We start from the raw sequence: 20,138 nt of genomic DNA, 5'->3' as shown, positions 1-20,138 counted from the left end.
AAAAAAAATAATGATATTGTGAATTTTTTTATTTTTTAAAAAATATTTAAGAATATAAAAAATGAATAATAAAAAATTAAAAAAAAAAAGTTTTACCTTTTTCGGTGGTTGTCAAGCTACATCCCCTGCCGTACCCATTCCTTAAGAGTTTGGGCCCAAATGGTACGGGTCAAAACGGTGCGGGTCTACATGCTCTTTCAAGTTCGCGATTCACATTCACGGGCATCAAATACTAGAGGCTAGAGAGGACTTGAGTTCGATAACTTTGATCCGAACAGGGTTTCTTTCCACAGTGACTTGTCAAGTTCAACCATTTTCAGTCTGAGATCATGGCGCCGCCTCCAGGCCCTTATTCTGGCACCAGCACTCTCGCCCTGGTATTTCTCCAATCTTCACCTCTCAGTTTTTCATCAAATCTTATTTTGAATTCTATCAAGTTTGTAGTGTTTTCGTGCTTCCTTATAATCAAATGGTTTTTTTTTAACGTTTAGTTGATTTTTAGAGAATGGAAACCTTAAGATGGGAAATCTGATTTCATCATTCTTTGCAGGTGGCTCGTGCATCAGCCTTCACTTTCGGCGTGGTCTATGGAAGCCTGAAGCTTAAGATTCTCAAGGTGATTTCATAAGTGAATGCTGCTTGTTGCTTAATTTTATATTTTGCCATGTGTGCTCCTCCCCGGTTGGATCTAGCCCAAAATTATCTGTTTTAACTGTTTGTAGAAGTGGTGCTGTAGCTAACGATCAAAAGAATTGGTACTGTAGTTAGCGCATCTGCATGCGAAATTGCTACAAGTTGCAAATTTATAAATGTTGACTGAAAACTTAGGAGATATCCATGGTTTAAAGCCGTATGTATGGAGTGGCATTGATGTTTCAAGTTTCCAATTTCTTTCGGATGGTTTTTGGAAGACATTACATGACTAGACCTTTTTTTCTGAATGATGTTTTATGGTCTAGTTAGATCACTCAATTAAAAACAAACATTGTATAAGATTCAATTATATATTTTTGACATCCAGTATAACCTTTGCAGAATGTAAGTTACTTTTTCTCTTGAGAAGTCAGCAGAATGCTTACTTTTCTTATGTTATCAGATTAAAGTTATTTCATTCTAAAAGATCCTTTTTTAATTTATTCTAAAACAAAAACAAGCTGTTAAGGTTTGGGGCATTAATACCACTCCATACCACTCCATACACACTGCTACTCTTTTTTGGCACGATCCATTTTTCATCATTACGACAGGATATGACATGTAAACAACCTCTCTCAATTCTTTTGTAATAAACACCTAAATCAGTTTCATAATTTGTTACTGACAAAAAAACCAGTTTCATAATTTGTATATATTTTATGCCTTTTAAAATTTGATAATTTTCTTTTAACCTATAAAATAATATAATTTATCTTCAAAAGTATTGATATATTACTTAATATTTTGAAAGAACTTTTGTATTAAAGAAAGTGAATAATGGCAGAGGAAAAAAGAGTGCAGATTTTTTACTTTATAAGTATGAATATGAATACATTGTCCAAGTGAACTCCCACAATAAGTATAAATGCGAATACAGGTTGATATTTTTCTGTATATGGTGTAATACATCAGCTAATAACATTTATACATCCTTTGAACTAAGATTCATGGTAGTTGATTTATACTTTCTTATCAAAAAAAGATTCATGAATCATGGTAGTTGATAACAGATGACAGTACATTTGTGGGGAAGGAGTGGGTTTGGGGGGAGGGATAGGGGAGGTGGAGCATTCGGATTACATGATGACACTTTGTTAAGCCAAGCCTACTTATTGGAGATTTTATGTTAAAAGAATATGTTAAATTCAGAGAACATTCGTAAAGGGAGGGTAGCCCAGTCGTCTATATATAATTTTTTTTCTATCAGTAATGCTAATTTTCTTGAAGTCATGGAAGGGTGCAACCCAAGTACATAGGAAGTATACCAAAGGATACGACATACCAGCAAGGAGAGAGAAGGATAAAAAAATTCTCAAAATCTAATAGGCTGGAAACTTGGGGGCTGTTGCGAGCTTTTGTCCAAACATAGAGATTGTTGAACAGTATGGATTTAATTTTTAGAGTGGGAGCTAGTCCTCTAATTTTTAGAATACTTTTTGGGGATAAACCTAACCGAGAGGCAAGAATTCCTGCTCAGCCAAAACACCTTGTGTGGTATGCCCCTCATCATTGTGAACTCTGTTAAGGTTTAACTCATCTTCCATACCAATATAAAAGAGCCACGATCATTCGCAACCCTTCATGATGAAGGACATGGAAAACTTTTATGTAGGCATCATTGTGAACTCTGGTTAAACTCATCTTCATCATTTGCAGCCCAATTGATGACTTTTATGAAATTCTTCTTGGCACTTAATTTTGGATGCCTACATAAAATAAAATAAAAAAATCTCAGTGGGCCATGCTTGGAGGTCTACATGCTTGAAGCACCAAAAGCAATTGGCCTCTGCCTTATTATGCGCTGGATCTAGAAGTTGTGCTAGCCAGAGCACCTTGTGTGGTATGCCCCTCATCATTGTGAACTCTGTTAAGGTTTAATTCATCTTCCATACCAATAAAAACGAGCCATGATCATTCGCAACCCTTCATGATGAATGACATGGAAAACTTTTATGTAGGCATCATTGTGAACTCTGGTTAAACTCATCTTCATCATTTGCAGCTCAATTGATGACTTTTATGAAATTCTTCTTGGCACTTAATTTTGGATGCCTACATAAAATAAAATAAAAAATTCTCAGTGGGCCATGCTTGGAGGTCTACATGCTTGAAGCACCAAAAGCAATTGGCCTCTGCCTTATTATGCGCTGGATCTAGAAGTTGTGCTAGCCAGAGCAGCTGTGCTCACATTTTAACTGCTCTTGAAATTAAATTCAAGATTCAGAGTGTTGATTCACTGTGATATGGAGCTAATTTAAGTTGGTGGAGATACTTAGGTTGCTAAGGGGAAAGGGATGTGAAAAAGATGGGCTAGTCGAAAGAATGGTCTGTCTATCGAGGATTGTTTTGTGGATTATAAAACTTTCTTTTGATAATGCTCTGTTGACAGAATTAAGATAATGCCTATTTAGGCACCATTTCAAGAGAGGATACAATGTCCCAGGCCCCCACAAAACAGCAGTATTTAATGTGAAAACTTTATAGTACTTACTGATTTAAACTAATAAAAAAATAATAATTTTTACAGCTTTCCGATTTTCCAGAGCTGCAAACTCTCTTTTCATTTTTGCATGTGGTGCTTGTATAAGTTCACTGCCATTTTGTTGTTTTATAATTTTATTGCTATGCATTATTTAACTCCAAACCAATCACCTGTTTTGCAATGGTACCTCCAAACTTCCGGTATTCAGCACCCCAATTTGCACCTACTGTATTGTAAAGAACACCTATTCTGTTTTCGAGAAGTGTGACTTTTCTCACCTATATTGTAATGATTGTGGTTTTTTAAATTTCTTTTTCCCTCCCTTATAATCTCTTCTCCTTATTCTTATCCTTCTCCTTCAAAAGCAGATATCTAATGGAAAAATAAGATTTAATACTGCAGTTTTGTTGAAAATTATGACTCATTTCTCTTCCCTCTTTGTTGCCAGGCAAAGGCAAAATCACATCAAAAAGCTCAAGCCAAGGCTCATCACTGATGGATTGTATTGCTCGTTACATATTTTGGGTTGCTGGCAGGAAGAAAGAGATTGTGTTTGTTTTATAAGATGAAAATTGTTTTTCGGGTACTTGTTGGCTCACGATGTCCTTTTATCAGTGGAAGAAAGCTAGCTTGTTGTGGCTAGCTGCATAATTGTCGAAGGAGATGCATATTTTTCTATTTCATATCAATAATGAACCCTATATGGTGGTTTATACATTTATTTCTAGAGTTAAAAATTGGGTGAATCACTCTACCAGCCACCGGGATGTCATGGAATAACCAAACAGAGAGGGAAGGATGGGGTGGAGATCACACCTGTAAGAAATGAAGGTGAAATTCTCTCCCCTTGATTTTTGTGATATTGAGGTTTTAATTATAGCAATGATGCCGGTGGTGTTGTTCCTTCCTGATGCTTGCAATATGCATGCATGATATTTACCCATTACTTGCATTCATTGACGCTGATAACTGGCTAAAAGGTTTCACCCGCTTGCGCACACGTATATTATATGTATTCTGATTCACGTGGTTTTCTGATTGAGTAATGTTACTTATCATGGTACTTTCATTAAATTATTTAAAGTCGGGCATTTTTATTATTCTTGTGTCATTCTATATTTTTTCTAAAGAAAAATGCAAAATTTCACTTTGAAAAATAATAAGAATGAGAGGCATTAAGCCTTTTCATTTGATCATTCTGTATGGCATTTCAATAATGAAAAAGAAAGTTACTTATCATAGGGAGATAGAAGTTCAGAAGTTGGATGAGAGCTTATGCAGAATTTTCTATTTATGATTTTAATATCTATTAATATTTACAATCTTCAAAATATAGTATTTGCTTACAAGATGATAGAAATCTACTTTTGTCTGCGTGATTAAATTAGTATCTAAATACATGGTAAGATCTATTAATAATAATATTAGATAAACTCTTAGGTGTTGATAAATGCTGAGATGAGATGGAATGAGAATGCAAGATATGTATACTGAATACGAGGCTCTCATCCAACTTTATTATTTATCATTTGTACATAGGATTTGTATATTTTAAAAATGTATAAATCATTTCTTTTGCATGGAACATCAGTTGTAACTTAAGTTAGCATATTAAATTACCGCTTAGAAGTTAGAATCTGTATAAATCATTTCTCTTGCATGGAACACCTTGCCGCAGCGTGTAAGTTAGAATCTGTCATTAGTTTATCCAATCCAGAAGTGAGCCTAGGTAGAAGATGTAGAAGAGCACCAAGTAATTTTGATATATATATATATATTTATGCAAAAAATAAAAAAAAAACGAACAGTAATCAGAATGCCCGTTGTTATATATTTTAAAAAAAAATTTAGTTGCAAGTATAATTGTACATTAATATGTATATAAATTTAATGTGATTAGTTAAAAAGTAAATTTTATTAAAAATAATATTAATTTAAATTTTAAATATAAAATAATCAATATTAATAAGTAGATTAGAACGTTACTTTACGTAACAAAACTCATATCTTAAAATAATTAGTTTATTCCCACGATGACTTGTTCAGAACTTCGGGACAGCCAAAACGATGCGTTTTCGTCCTCCGCTTCAATTGAGTTCAGACGCATTAAATTAGGGTTTCGATTATGTCTTCTTCTGCTTGTCCAGAGGAGTCCCGAAAATCGGGCCCGCAGTAAACCCTAATTCCCATAAGTACCACACATTTCGATCGTTTTTCTTATTGAATCTCTGTCATTTCTGTATCTTACAATGGCCCCCACTTCCAAAGACGACGGCTTGAAGAAGCTCGAATACTTCTCGCTCGTCTCCAAGGTCTGCTCGGAACTTGAAACGCATCTAGGGTTCGGGGACAAAGTTCTCGCCGAATTCATTACGGAATTGGGCCGCAACTGTGAGACCGTCGATGAATTCGATGCGAAACTAAAGGAAAACGGCGCCGAGATGCCCGACTACTTTGTCCGTACGCTTCTGACGATAATACACGCAATTCTTCCTCCGAAGCAGAATTCCGACAAGGAGTCGAAGAATGAGAGCGCTTCGGATGGTAAGAAGCCCAAGTATTCGGCGCTGGCGATTGCGGATGATAGAAAGAGAGCTAAGGAGATCGAGAGAGAAATCGAATTGGAGGCACGGGAACGACTTAGAGACGGGGAAGAACGCGAAGAAGAAAATAGACATCGAAGGAGAGATAGGGACAGAGACAGGGACAGAGGCAGAGACAGAGATGGAGACCGGGACCGAGACAGAGACAGAAGAGATAGGCGCAGGGATAGACATGATAGAGATGAGAGGCATAGAGACAGAGATATTGATGGTGATGATGATGGTAGAAGGGATTACAGGAGTAGGGAAAGGCACAGGGATCGACACGAGAAGAATGGGAGAAATGATGAGGATTTGGTTAATAGAGATAATGGTGAAAATGAAGATTATGCGGGAGGAGGTAAAGATCGTTCAAATGGGCGGTATAAATCCGATGAGCCCGAATTGTATAAGGTTTACAGGGGTAGGGTCTCAAGGGTGATGGACTCGGGCTGCTTCGTGCAATTGACTGATTTGAAGGGGAAGGAGGGTTTGGTTCATGTTTCACAGATTGCAACTCGGCGGATTGCTAATGCCAAGGATGTGGTGAAACGGGATCAGGAAGTTTATGTGAAGCTGATTTCGGTGTCAGGTCAGAAACTGAGTCTTTCGATGAGGGATGTCGATCAGAATACTGGCAAGGATTTGCTTCCGTTGAAGAAGAGCTCAATGGACGATACGCATAGGAGGAATCCATCTAGCGGGTCGAAGGAGGGGCCAGCAACTAGGACGGGTCTTTCAGGGATTAGGATTTTTGAGGAGGAAGATGCAGTCCCATCACGTAGACCATTAAAGAGGATGAGTTCACCGGAAATATGGGAAGCAAAGCAATTGATTGCTTCTGGTGTTTTGAGTGTTACCGATTATCCCACATATGATGAGGAAGGAGATGGAGTGCTATATCAAGAAGAGGGTGCTGAGGAGGAGCTTGAGATTGAACTGAACGAGGATGAGCCCGCATTCTTGCACGGGCAGAGCCGGTATTCAATGGATATGTCACCTGTTAAGATTTTCAAGAACCCAGAAGGGTCTTTGGGTCGTGCAGCTGCACTTCAGTCTGCGCTGATAAAGGAGCGGAGAGAAGTAAGAGAACAGCAACAGCGAACTATGCTCGATTCTATTCCAAAGGATCTCAATCGTCCATGGGAAGATCCAATGCCAGATATGGGTGAGAGGCATCTAGCACAGGAGCTCAGGGGTGTTGGTTTATCGGCATATGACATGCCTGAATGGAAGAAGGATGCTTATGGAAAATCCATCAGTTTTGGGCAGAGGTCAAAGCTCTCCATTCAGGAACAAAGGCAGAGCTTGCCAATCTACAAATTAAAGAAGGAACTCATTCAGGCTGTGCATGACAACCAGGTCTTAGTTGTTATTGGTGAGACTGGTTCGGGTAAGACAACTCAGGTAACTCAATATCTTGCAGAAGCTGGATATACCACTAGGGGAAAAATTGGTTGTACTCAGCCCCGTAGGGTTGCTGCCATGTCTGTGGCAAAGAGGGTTGCTGAAGAGTTTGGTTGTCGGTTGGGGGAGGAAGTTGGGTATGCTATTCGATTCGAGGATTGTACCAGTCCAGATACCGTCATCAAGTATATGACGGACGGCATGCTTCTGAGGGAAATTCTGATTGATGAGAACCTTTCTCAGTACTCTGTTATTATGCTTGATGAAGCTCATGAGAGAACAATACACACTGATGTTCTTTTTGGATTACTAAAGCAACTAGTAAAAAGGAGACCTGACCTTCGCTTGATTGTCACTTCTGCCACACTGGATGCGGAGAAGTTTTCAGGGTATTTCTTCAACTGTAATATATTTACAATTCCTGGTAGAACTTTTCCTGTGGAGATACTCTACACCAAACAGCCAGAAAGTGATTATCTAGATGCAGCTCTAATTACCGTGCTACAAATCCACTTGATGGAACCTGAAGGAGACATCCTTCTCTTCTTGACTGGTCAGGAGGAGATTGATTTTGCCTGCCAATCTCTTTATGAGAGGATGAAAGGTCTAGGTGAAAATGTTCCAGAATTGATTATTCTACCGGTATATAGTGCACTTCCAAGTGAAATGCAGTCGAGGATATTTGAACCTGCCCCTCCAGGTAAGAGAAAAGTGGTTGTGGCTACCAATATTGCCGAGGCATCTTTGACTATAGATGGGATTTTTTACGTAATCGATCCTGGGTTTGCGAAGCAAAATGTGTATAATCCTAAACAAGGGCTTGATTCACTGGTCATAACTCCTATATCACAAGCATCAGCAAAGCAACGAGCTGGGCGTGCCGGGCGTACAGGACCTGGGAAATGTTATCGCCTCTACACTGAGAGTGCCTACCGCAATGAGATGTCCCCAACCTCAATTCCTGAAATCCAGAGGATAAATCTTGGGTTTACTACGCTTAATATGAAAGCTATGGGGATAAATGATCTTCTTTCTTTTGATTTCATGGATCCGCCTTCACCCCAGGCGCTCATTTCTGCTATGGAACAGCTGTACAGTCTAGGAGCTCTTGATGAGGAGGGTCTTCTGACCAAATTGGGGCGGAAAATGGCAGAGTTTCCACTTGAACCGCCATTATCTAAGATGCTACTGGCCAGTGTGGACCTTGGATGCAGTGATGAGATTTTGACAATCATTGCAATGATTCAAACTGGCAATATCTTCTACAGGCCTAGGGAGAAACAAGCCCAAGCAGACCAGAAGAGGGCCAAGTTTTTCCAGCCAGAGGGAGACCATCTGACGTTACTTACGGTTTACGATGCTTGGAAAAATAATAACTTTTCTGGGCCATGGTGTTTTGAGAACTTTGTGCAGTCTAGATCATTGAGGAGGGCACAGGATGTAAGGAAACAGCTGCTCACCATCATGGACAAGTATGGTCTTCCTCTTTCTTTTGCTATTTCTCAGCTATAGAATTGTTTCCTGCCTTTAGCTTTCCTTCTAGTGCTTCCTTCTGATTTCTTCGAGCGCAGCTGCCCTAATTCATCAGAACTTTTCATGAGTGATTAGTTGCTTGCTTGTAGATGGTTTTAGTTTAGATTACCCTTTGAATACCATCCATTTAGTTTGTCACAAAATTGGCAGTAAATGCTGTATGAGTGAATTCCAAATTCTTTGATGCGGCAATATCCTTGCAGTGCCTTTTAATAATATGATTATATGGTTGCCATGTCAATTCTACTGGTTTTGTAGATGAAGCAATAAGCAAGTAATTGTTTGTAGCTTTAGCAAGGCCACCAGCGGTAGAGCTTGCTTGTTTTGTATTGACTCAATAATTGTTGTTGCACTGCAGATATAAATTGGACGTCATGAGTGCAGGAAGGAATTTTACAAAGATCAGGAAGGCAATTACTGCTGGATTCTTTTTCCATGCTGCTAGAAAAGACCCACAGGAGGGCTATAGGACCTTAGTTGAGAACCAGCCAGTTTATATCCATCCTAGCAGTGCTCTTTTCCAGAGACAACCTGACTGGGTCATCTACAATGAGCTCGTGATGACTACAAAAGAGTACATGCGAGAGGTCACAGTTATAGATCCTAAATGGCTCGTGGAACTGGCACCAAGATTCTTCAAAGTGGTAGATCCTACAAAGATGAGCAAGCGCAAACGACAAGAAAGAATCGAACCGCTTTATGACAGATATCATGAGCCTAATTCTTGGCGACTGAGTAAACGCCGTGCTTGACATGTGTTTCAGGTTTTTTTTTTAATCCCATTTTGATTATCATTCATCTTGTTGTATATGCTAATATGGTCCTTGTTTAGTTTAAGTTTTTGAGGCTATTTCGACTCACAGTGACCTTGAACCTAAAATGAACAGTAGCAATGGAAGGTTAATTTGCCGAGTTTTGTATGATGAGCAGTTTAGCTTTTTACTAACTGAAATTTGCAGTGCCTGACTTAACTTTTGTCTTTGCTGAACCAAAATATGAGACAACTTCTCCTTTGGTCTGTCTTTGGTTTGCTTTCATGTGCTACCGGACTATATGGTACAGAACGACAGAATCCTTGTTGAAAATGGTTACTCTTCCAGATTCGTACTTTGGTTAAGTTACCATTACAGATTCCATCCTTGATGACCTTGATATTTTTCTTAGTTCCATGGGTTTTTTCTTTTAGCCTTAATGGAGTATTTTGGAAGATGTTGAGTGGTGTTCTTTTATAGGCTGCATTAAAGACTGTTGTATATTTGTATTTGATGATGCAGCCACGATCCTTCAGAAATATGCGAAGCATCCTTCTGCTTTTTCGTGTTGTTTGTTGTGAAAATTTGTTTTAGCTTCAGCCTTCAAGTTAGGGAATGTAAACTGTGGAGAGAACGTGAGTAATGAAGAATTTTGTGAAGTTATGAAGCAGATCTCTCTCTCTCTCTCTCTCTCCAAAAAAAGGAGAAGAAAAGAAAAGAAAAAAAAAAACACAGTATATGTTCTAGCTTTGCACATATATTCAGCCAATTTTACTCAACAAAAGATTCATTGGGTCGGGTTTATTGGTGTTAGAAAGTCATTTATCATTTCATCAATCCTTCGATGAAATATTGAAATATAGAAAGGGATAATCTCTTTAACTATCCCGCCACTAAATCATATGTCACCATTAAACTTTCTTATTAACAGAATTCTAGATTTCCGATTTTACGTTGCTTTCAGATTATGCCATGTGGAAGTGAGTTGTAATTTCTCTGTGCTGGGCTGCAAATTGTATCCAATACGATTAAGCTGGTTCCAAGTTCCCACCCTATGTATCCAGTGACTTGTCTCCACCATTTTCACGTTACTTGATTTGCTGAAATCTCTCTCAATAAACAACTTCCTGCAATTTAATATCATAAAAAAACTGCACATTGTCCTAAATTTGAATGTAGATGATAAAAGCTAGAATGAACACCATTTTTGAGTTTGGAGGAAACGGATGTCCGAGATGGAATAAAAAACCAGTCTTGAAGCAGTAGAGCAGATTTTAGGATATCAGTTTAAAAACAAAAACTTTATAATATACTAACAAATGTCAGAGCACTGGCATTTAATCCAAATGCCAGTTAAATGCAAAATTTGACTCATTTTACATAAAATTATACGCATTGGGTATCTGTAACATCATGTTCTATATGCCATTTTAAAAATTTTTCGGCAACCAGTATGCTACTAAATTTTGACTAAAAAGCTTTTCCTCTTAACGAAGCACCAGATACAACAGATTTCTTATATATAAATAAATTTCATCTTATTTAAATATTTAAAATCTAAAAGAGAGTCTACGAAAGTGCTTATTTAAAAGAAAATTTTTATTTATAGTGAAAATTTTTATTTACAGGGCTGAGTGGGGGACTGTGTATGCAGTTCCACTGAAGAATGGGAAAAAGGGAAAAAAAATATTATTTTAAAAAATATATTATTATAATTTTAAAATTTTTTTAAACATAACTGTATGGGCTTGTATGAGTTGTCCCCAAAAGCACTAACTCTATGGAAACTGTATGTAGATTAACTCTATTTAAATTTACTAAAGTCTCATGTGCTTATCAAAATAAATTATTAAATTAAAATCATAAAATTAATCATAGCATAATCTGTTTAGGCCTCAGCCTCACCTCCTAGGGTCAAGTCTTGTCTTGCAGTCCCATACTCATAAAGATCATTACCTAGGATGGTTAAAAAAAACTAAAAACAAACAAAAATGAGTTGAATATTCAATAAGAAACACATCATACAGTAAATATAATAAACATTGGGTTTTCTTGAAAAATATGCATACTTATAAATACATACGTAAATAATATGAACATGAACTTATCTTTCACTTATTAGAGTTAGTGAATCTAAGTAGATTCTGATTCTACCTGTGGCCGCGGGTTGTAGAATCCATACATAAGAAAGACACACTAGATACACTATCAACATGTACAACCTAATAATGCAATATTCTTATAACATATGATACCGTTTTCATATCATAACATAGGCCATTACATATCTTATCATTCATACTTCATCATAATCATATTTGTATACTTGTTATATCTTGTCATATCATAGATTTCAAGTGAAATTGCATATTTCATAAAATATCATGATACATGTTTCTTCACATAAAATCATGATTTTTCATAAGTATTTTAATGCATAAATCTTCACATAAAATCATGCATGGCTTTTTAAAAAATATTTTAATGCATAATTCTCACATAAAATCATGACTTTTCATAATTTTATCATGACTTGGGTACGTAAAAGGGGCTTCCAATGGATAACATACATACATAATATTTTATATAAAAGACATGCCATTTACCATACATGGTATGATCATGCTACTTACCTTTTAATGTTGCTTCCTAAAATATCTGACACAAAATCGATTATAGTGCTAGACTGGGAGGTTTATAATTCTTTTCCCAAATAACACGGGGAAAGAAGATATTTATAGAGAGATTTGGGGGAGGGTGACAACCAGTTTGAATTGGACTCGTTTAAAGAGTTTTAACGTAAAGATGACTTGTAAAGTTGTATCCCTGTTGAAATAGGATGCCAACAAATTCGAGTTCGAGTTGAATTTGGTCACGATCATTCAAGAATAAAGTTTGAATTTAAAAACATGATCTAGTAATTTATTCAATATAGAATTGGCAGTGATTGAGACTGCATAGGAAATTTTAATCAGTAATGATTTTAAATTAAAATAAATTTATGATGGCTAGTATTTAAATTCTAAAATGAATCTAACTTGTTTAATAAATAATAAATGAGATTTAACCTAGTTATTGAGATTAATTAAAATTACTAATCAACCTCAAATAATTTATCGCTCATGAGCTTATTCAATATGGCACATTAAATATAATTTAAGTCCAATAAAAATTATTAATATATCGACTTTAGAATTATTGGATTGGGTGGTTACATTATCCAAATGCAAAAATATATGACTTTTAGCTATGGTATGTCATACTCAACGATCATATATCACTCCCTACTGTATAAAGACCAAAGAATTTTTTATTGAATAAACGTCAGACACGGCCTCCCTCTTTCCCTCAAAATTCTATTTCCCAACCAAGCTTCCTTCTCTCTATAGGTGTTCATCCTACTCTCCCCCTCCTCTTCACTATTTTCATTTTATCCACTGTCCAAAAACCTGTTGAAGGATTTCACAAAATTGTCCTAGTATTTTTCTCATCGTCCCAAGTGCATCTGTGCTTTTCTTTCCTTTTTTTTTTTGCTTCATTTCTATTTTGAGAATTTTCTCTTGATTTTGGGTGTCTGGCGCACGCGATTACACCACTCGGTTGCTAGCTCCCTCATCTTCCTTGCGTCAGAATCGATATCAATGGAGTGAATCTACATCTCAGTAGATAGGTGAGTGGTTTTTGCCCTAGAGTCCTTCCTCATCTTGCATATTTCAACCAAAAATCCTTGGGTAAAATTTCTTGCTCTTTCTTCTCGATACTTACTGTTAGAGGACTGTTATGACACTCATGAATCGGCTTTTAATACTCGTTTCGATTCCTTGATTTTGATAGACTAGGGGATGGACAGTGATTTTTGGTTTGTGATCATGCTTTTTGGTTGGGTTGTGATTTGTAGTTTTTCATGATCAACTATATTAAATATAGTCTATTTCCTGTTGGAAGGGGAACAAAGAAGTATATTCATGGTCAACTATGCTAAATCTAGTCTATTTCCTGATCTATTGGTATTTATCTTTTCTTTCATTAAGGATGTCTAAAAGTCGATAATTAAGCTGTCAATGACCTTGCAATATGTTGATATTTGTCTCTTCTTTCATGAAAGATGTCTAAAAGTTTGAGTCATACTATCCCAACCCTATTATAAAGACTCATGGCTAGTTAGTAAGGGTGTAAAAAAAATCCCGGAAAACTAGTTCGGACCGGACTAGATGGACTCGTTTCTGAAAATGAAAAACCGGCCGGAACCGGTTCAGTTTCAGTTCCAGACATTTTTAGCTCAGATCGGACCGGTTCTATTTAATATATATTTTAATTGTTTTAAAATATTATATATAATATGTTTTATATTATATATAATATATATAAATTATAATTATTTATAAGATAATTTTATTATAATTTATAAAATAAAAGTTTAATCTTAAACATGAAAATTTAATTGATCATATGCTTTAAATATAAAAAATATATATATTAATAACATTTTATGGCCTAATAAATTAAAATTATCAACATATTCCTTTTGAATATTTGATAAATATATACTAATGTATATTAGTATATTAATTACATTGTATGCCTATTAGTATTATTAATTCAAAGTCTATATATAAAAAACTATATATATCATTATAGTATTAGTAGTTATACTAATATTATATCACTATAAGTCTATATGATACTATAGTGTATCAGTGATGTAGTAATACCAATACTATTATATATTTATACTAAATTAAAATCACTATAACAAATATTAATATGTAGTTATACTAATCAATAATCACTATAACTTTAACTAATATTTATACTAATACTAATATATAATTATAATAATACTAATAGTCTAATACTATTATATAGTTATATTAATCACTGATTCACTAAAAGTCTAAATCATTATAACCATATATAGTATTAATATCACTATGAATATATCACTATGACCATATATTATTATATAGTATTAATATCACTATAATTAGTATAGTATATAGTATTAGTAATAATTTAGTATCAATGAATTATTACATAATATATAATATAAATTCCATAATGTATAACATATAGTATTAGTATCACTATATCATTATAATATATATACACACTATATGTAGTAGTAACACTATAACTATATATAGTATTAATATCACTATTAGTATAGTATATAGTATTAGTATTACTATTAATATTGGTATAGTCTATAGTTATTTAGTATTATAATATATAAATTTTTTTATTAATCATATTCAAAATGTAAAAATTAAAAAGTTTAATATATTGAGTTATTGACAGTTTTCATAGTACATTGACATACTCTAAATTATAACAAATTAGCAATTAACATCATATTATAATTAATTATTTTTTAATGAGTTAATTAAAAAATTCACATTAAATAATTTACTTCATTTTAATTTTATTAATTTAATTTTATTAATTTAAATAATTAATTTATGTGCCAAAAAGATAAAAGAATCACAAGAAACAATGCCGTTTAGTGTAAAATTAGACCCAAAAGGCGCCATTTAAGTCGACTTGGGGGGGCGGGGGGAGCATTTTGAAATTGAGTTGTTTGAAACGATGTTGTTCCATGCAACTCAATTTTTTTTTTTAAAATAAACTATTTGTTGAAACGGCACCATTTGGGTCCAATTTCAATCCAAACAACGCCGTTTCAATGTTAGTTTTCCCCAACCTCGCCGAATCCCTTTCAGTTTTCTACTTTTCATTTTCAGTTTTCACTTCCCCCCTCTCCCGAAAGGCAAAAATGGAAAACCCTACCCCTCCCTCCATCGCATCCCCCCCTCTCTAGCCCCTCCATGACTCTGTCAAAGTTCTCTTCATCTCCGCCATCGCGTCTTTTCTTTGATTGTCTATTGATACTCTATCTCTCTCTCTAGTTTTGAATCTTTTGATGGTGTTGAATATGGGAAAGTACTTGCCTTGGCCTTGTAGTTGACGAATCTTAGATTATCTAGTGTCCACTGGCATGTTCATGATAGACAATGGTATTGTGAAAACACATATATACCAATCGGCAATCAGCTACCTTTAGTTTTCATTTGTTGAGTTTATCTTACTACCTTTTGTATTTTGTGTTTTTAAATATGGTTAGAATGCTTAGGTCTCTTTAAATTGTTTTAAACACCACATGATTGCTTTAAGGGTGTTGCTACATGTACTTAAAGAAAACTTAAGAAAAACGTATGCACGTGACTGCAGTACAAAGTGAAGTAAAAAGCAAACGGTAAAGAGATTCGAAAGTAAATCCTACTTTTCGCCTCTCTCTCTCTCTCTCTCTCTCTCTCTCCTTGGTAGTGTTCTCTACTTCTCTCTCCTTACTTTGCCATTGCTTGCAAGAGCATCGAGTTTTTTTTCTCTCTCTCTTCCTACTATGAGCAGAACACATCAGTGCAAATTTTTTTTTTTCTTCTCTTTCTTGCTGGGAGTAGAACATAGTAGTGCAAATTCTTAATTTTTTTCCCTCTTCTTGCTGGGAGTAGAATATAGCAGTGCGAATTCGTAATTTTTTTTTCCCTCTTCTTGCTAGTAGTAGAACAAAACAGCTTTATACATAGCTTATTCGAGGAAGAAGAAGATGGTTCATGAGTTTGGGCTTTTGTTGGTGCTTCAATCTATTTAGGTGTTTATTGTCTGTCCATAAAATTTTACAAATTCAAAAAGAAAAATACAAAAATTTGGATGCATTTACCAAAAATCAATCAGCATGGGTAAAACTAGAGAAAGAGAGAGGAGAGAGGGGGAGAAAGAGAGAACAACGGGGGAAGGAGAGAAAGAGAAAGTGAGAAAGTGAAAACATTTCAAGGAAGAAATCCATGTTATTTTAACACAGGAGTGATGGTGATGGATGTGGATAGAAGAAATGGAAAAATGCCATAGACCATGAGAGAAAAAAGAATTTCTTACCATGAGTATATACGTTTCTAAGTGGAGAGATAGAGAAATGCCATAGATTGTTCATGGACAGAGTTTGCTGAAGAGAAGTGTTGCGTAGCAGCACTCTTGAAGAGGCAGAGGTGATGGGTCTCTTGTTTCTACGTTTGCTTCTTTTATGTTCTATTAATTCGTTTTTCTTTACTTTTCCCTTTTTAACCTTGCCGTTTATTTCCTTCTTTTTGTCAGCTATCACGTGTGGCGTATTAGTGGTAAGTTTTTGATACGTTTTCTTTAAGTACAGAAAGCATTTCTCTAGCTTTAAATCAATTGGATGACCTTTTTCTTTTTTCTGACGTGATTGATAATTAATATTAATTAAGAGTATCACTTTTATTATAACTTTGCATTTCATACACATAACAAAAATTCATATGAATGCAAGGCGGTCAGATTGAGAGTTTGAACTAAATTTGTTTGATTTTTCATGTAAAATATGTCGTTTTGAGGGTGCAAGAACTCTAATAAAGAACTCCTCATTGGTTGATTGGTTGCCAAGAAAATAACGGGAAAGAAAAGCATGTATACAACTTTTTGAGGTTTTTATTGCTTTTCCCATTCTATTTTGGTACCAAAGTCCAAACAAACGAAACATTTCACATTTTCTAGCTGGTTTGGTTATTATTCTAGCTAGAAAAGAACTCCTCTTTGGTTGATTGGTTCTAAGAAAAGAATGTAGTTTCATGGGTATGGTTTTGCTGATATAAATGTAGTCCCTTTATGGGTTGAGCTGGTTTTGGTTATTGTTCTAGCTAGATTCTAGGTGCTTGGTAATTGTCTTCCACAATCTTGGTATAAACTTTGGAAAAATTCCAAGACCTTGCATCAAGGGTTGCTCTATATATTGACTCTTACTTTTAAATAAGTTTGTTAATTTTTAAAACATATTTTTTATGACAAATTTATATTTGATTAAAATAGAAAATATGATCGAATCTGACCGAAAACTGGTAAAATCAGAATATCAATTTAGAAGGGTAACCGTTGCGTAATCGGTTTTGAAAAATACAAAATCGATGCTTACCAGTTCGGTCTTAGATTTTGTCCAGAACTGGACCAGACCGGATCGGTTACACCCCTACTAGTTAAGCATAGGCTTCTTGCTTGCTTAATAAGGAGTTAGGTTCTAATTATGATATGAATTGATTGGAAAAAAAAAAAAACACAAAACACAACATTGCAGAGTAAGCACATAACCACACATAGAATCTATTTTAATGTCCTTCAATATATAGAACCCTAACTACATCAGCAATTTGGTTAGGTTAGAAGATGAATGGAAGCAGTAGCTATGACTAAAATCAACCAGATGCATAGAAGTGACATTTAACAAATTTTAGACTTAAAAGCTATGATGGATATTGGCCATAAATTTAGCATGTACAAATTTACATGAAATCACCTCCCCTATTGAAAATGTTGTGTATATTATATCCCGTTGCCACTAGAGCCCCCCGTGCAATTTTGAGAGGCTAGGTGTTGGGAAGATTGTTGTCTTAGCATTATTGATCCTAGTATGTAGTAAAAGTAGAGCCATTAAACTTTTTTCAGTCCTAAATTAACAATTTGATTTGTTCTTTGGTGGTCTTTGCCTGGTGAACATTAAGCCCTGAATTGTAAAAGTCTAGATTTTGATGGTTTTTACCCTTTTTTGTAATTTGAGAGGAGTCTTCTGTTTCAAGATAAAGCTTTTATGTTAATTGAAATAATTTCAGTAGTGACTAAGTTGCCTCGAGTTTTTGATGGTATTGTGGTTGGGACTATATGTTTTAGTTTGTATGAGTACAAACTAAAATGAAAAAATTGGATCTTTATTTACTTATCTTCATTTCTCTCCAAAGCTCTTCTTATAGAAGCTACCAAACTAGTCTCTCCAAAGCTCACTATATTTGCAAAGTTGTTTATTTGATGAATTCCTGTTGTTGATGCTATTGTGCCCCTTTTCCTAGTTTAGTTGTTTATTTGAAACCAAATCTATAAAGGCTCTCAATGGTTTGTTTATTAATCAGTTTGGGTTGTTGTTGGATTATGTAATTATTACTAGTGTGGGGTTAATATAATTCAGTGGCCTGGAATTAAATGAAACTTGTTAAAAATAAAGAGAAATGTTGCTGCCTCATTTAATGACTTGTTGAACACTCATTTAATTATGGGCTGCCTCATTTAGTTATGTCTTTTAATTATTTTGGTGTTGTTTAAAATTTGTATGAAAGTTTTATGACACTTCAAGTTATTCAAGGATTGAGCCTTCATTTGATGTTGATTCCTTCTTCACCAATCTCTTGCAAAGTAGTGGACAAGGGGAAGGTAGCATCCCGATCAATAGCATACATGATAATGTGGTGGTCCAACCATCACAAGCTGAAGGTGAACAAAGGCCACACACTAAAAAATCTCAACAAGGTTTGTCTTTCACCACAGAGGAGTATAATCTCGTTGTTTTAACTTGGCTAAGCATTAGCGTTGATGCTATATGGGAGACTAACCAAAAATCCAAACAAATGTGAGAAAGAATTTATGAATACTATAATGCGTATAAAAAACCAAACACTCCTAAAAGTTCGATTGCGTCATTGACTAATCGATGACAATCCATCCAAAAATGCACAAACAAGTTTTGTGCTGTTATAGCACAAGTAGAGTCTTTGCATCTGAGTGGTACCACAGAACTAGATAAAGTATTAATTTTGTTTCTCCTTTAGTTTTTGTCTATGCTTTGGTTTATTTACATACTAACTTCATCACTTTGTTCATTTAAGATTGAGAATGTGAAAATAGTGTACAACGAGGTTGAGAAGACAAGTTTTACCATGGAGCATTGTTGCTATCTATTGAGACACCACCTGGAAAACGTCCCGCCAGTGCTAGCTATCTCTAGACAGAGATGATATTTTGGATGCAATGTGGAGGTCATCCATGAGAGACCTCCAAGAAAGAAGGGTGGGAAAGAAAAGGAAAGAAAGAGGAAGTCTAGAGAAGTATCAGATGTTGAATTTAATCATGCCTTAGCTTGCATGAAAAATGACATAAATATATGCACGGTGGAGAGAAGAGAAGCAGTGAGCACGGTGAAGTGAGATAGAAGTGAACAACTTGCAATTGAGTATAAGAAGTTTGAAGCTAAAATAATGCAATTAGATCTTACTGTCATAAATGCAAAGCAGAAAGTTTATTTCCACCGTCTTCAGGATAAAATTTACGAATCTTTGATGAATAAGTCTGAGGACCCATCCACACCTTTTGGAGGTGTGTAAATATTTGTTTAGCCTATTTCGACGTTGTAATTAATAGTAGTACATGTTTAACATATACTTTTTTTGATTTTAGTAATCGTCCAGTTACATGTGATGGAAATACATGTGGTTGGGCAGCAAGTATGTGACATGATGTGGTTACCCCACTTTTAGTTTGGTGATTGGACATTGTCTTTATTTTTTGTAATGGGCAGATTTTTTTGATGTGCTTCTTTTTGTGATGGGCATATTTTTTTGATGGGCTAAAATGATATGAACAAAATGACGTGGTGTGATTGCAGATATGCTGAACATTAGTGATGTTATGTAAAACCAAATGTGCCAAACATTAGTGATAGTATTGTGATATGGAATGATGTGGAATTGTATATGTGTTGTTGCATTTTATGGTGAATTGTATAGCGCTTGCTGCATGTTTGTGGTAAATTATATAGTACTTGTTGTTGTTGCTGTTGTGTTTTAATTGTGTAAT

General features: G+C 35.1%; 1 protein-coding gene across 2 annotated transcripts; it reads left to right on the top strand.

Annotated features, from left to right (window-relative positions):
• The first annotated feature begins 214 nt into the window (after nucleotides 1–214).
• On the top strand, nucleotides 215–9,646 carry LOC122275349 (probable pre-mRNA-splicing factor ATP-dependent RNA helicase DEAH5). 2 transcript variants are annotated; one of them, XR_006228529.1, is made up of 4 exons: nucleotides 215–377; nucleotides 551–616; nucleotides 3,627–4,009; nucleotides 9,059–9,137. XR_006228529.1 is itself a non-coding variant. In XM_043084364.1 (2 exons), exons 1-2 carry the CDS (start codon nucleotides 5,428–5,430, stop codon nucleotides 9,450–9,452), a joined length of 3,606 nt encoding a protein of 1,201 aa, XP_042940298.1. In that variant the 5' UTR covers nucleotides 5,225–5,427; the 3' UTR covers nucleotides 9,453–9,646. The 2 variants fall into 2 exon arrangements, 1 of the variants encoding a protein (XP_042940298.1); XM_043084364.1 differs by lacking the exons at nucleotides 215–377; nucleotides 551–616; nucleotides 3,627–4,009 and adding an exon at nucleotides 5,225–8,639 and having other exon boundaries at nucleotides 9,059–9,646.
• The last annotated feature ends 10,492 nt before the right edge of the window (nucleotides 9,647–20,138 follow it).

The sequence above is a fragment of the Carya illinoinensis genome, chromosome 9 (assembly GCF_018687715.1).
Source record: "Carya illinoinensis cultivar Pawnee chromosome 9, C.illinoinensisPawnee_v1, whole genome shotgun sequence".
NCBI lineage: Eukaryota > Viridiplantae > Streptophyta > Magnoliopsida > Fagales > Juglandaceae > Carya > Carya illinoinensis.
This window is presented reverse-complemented; position numbering and strand designations above follow the sequence as displayed.

Bases quoted from the DNA above. Each gene is read 5' to 3' on its own strand.
- LOC122275349 (XM_043084364.1), top strand. From the start codon at position 5,428: ATGGCCCCCACTTCCAAAGACGACGGCTTGAAGAAGCTCGAATACTTC. The intron at 8,640-9,058 runs GTATGGTCTTCC...GTTGCACTGCAG, and splicing joins CTGCTCACCATCATGGACAA to ATATAAATTGGACGTCATGA.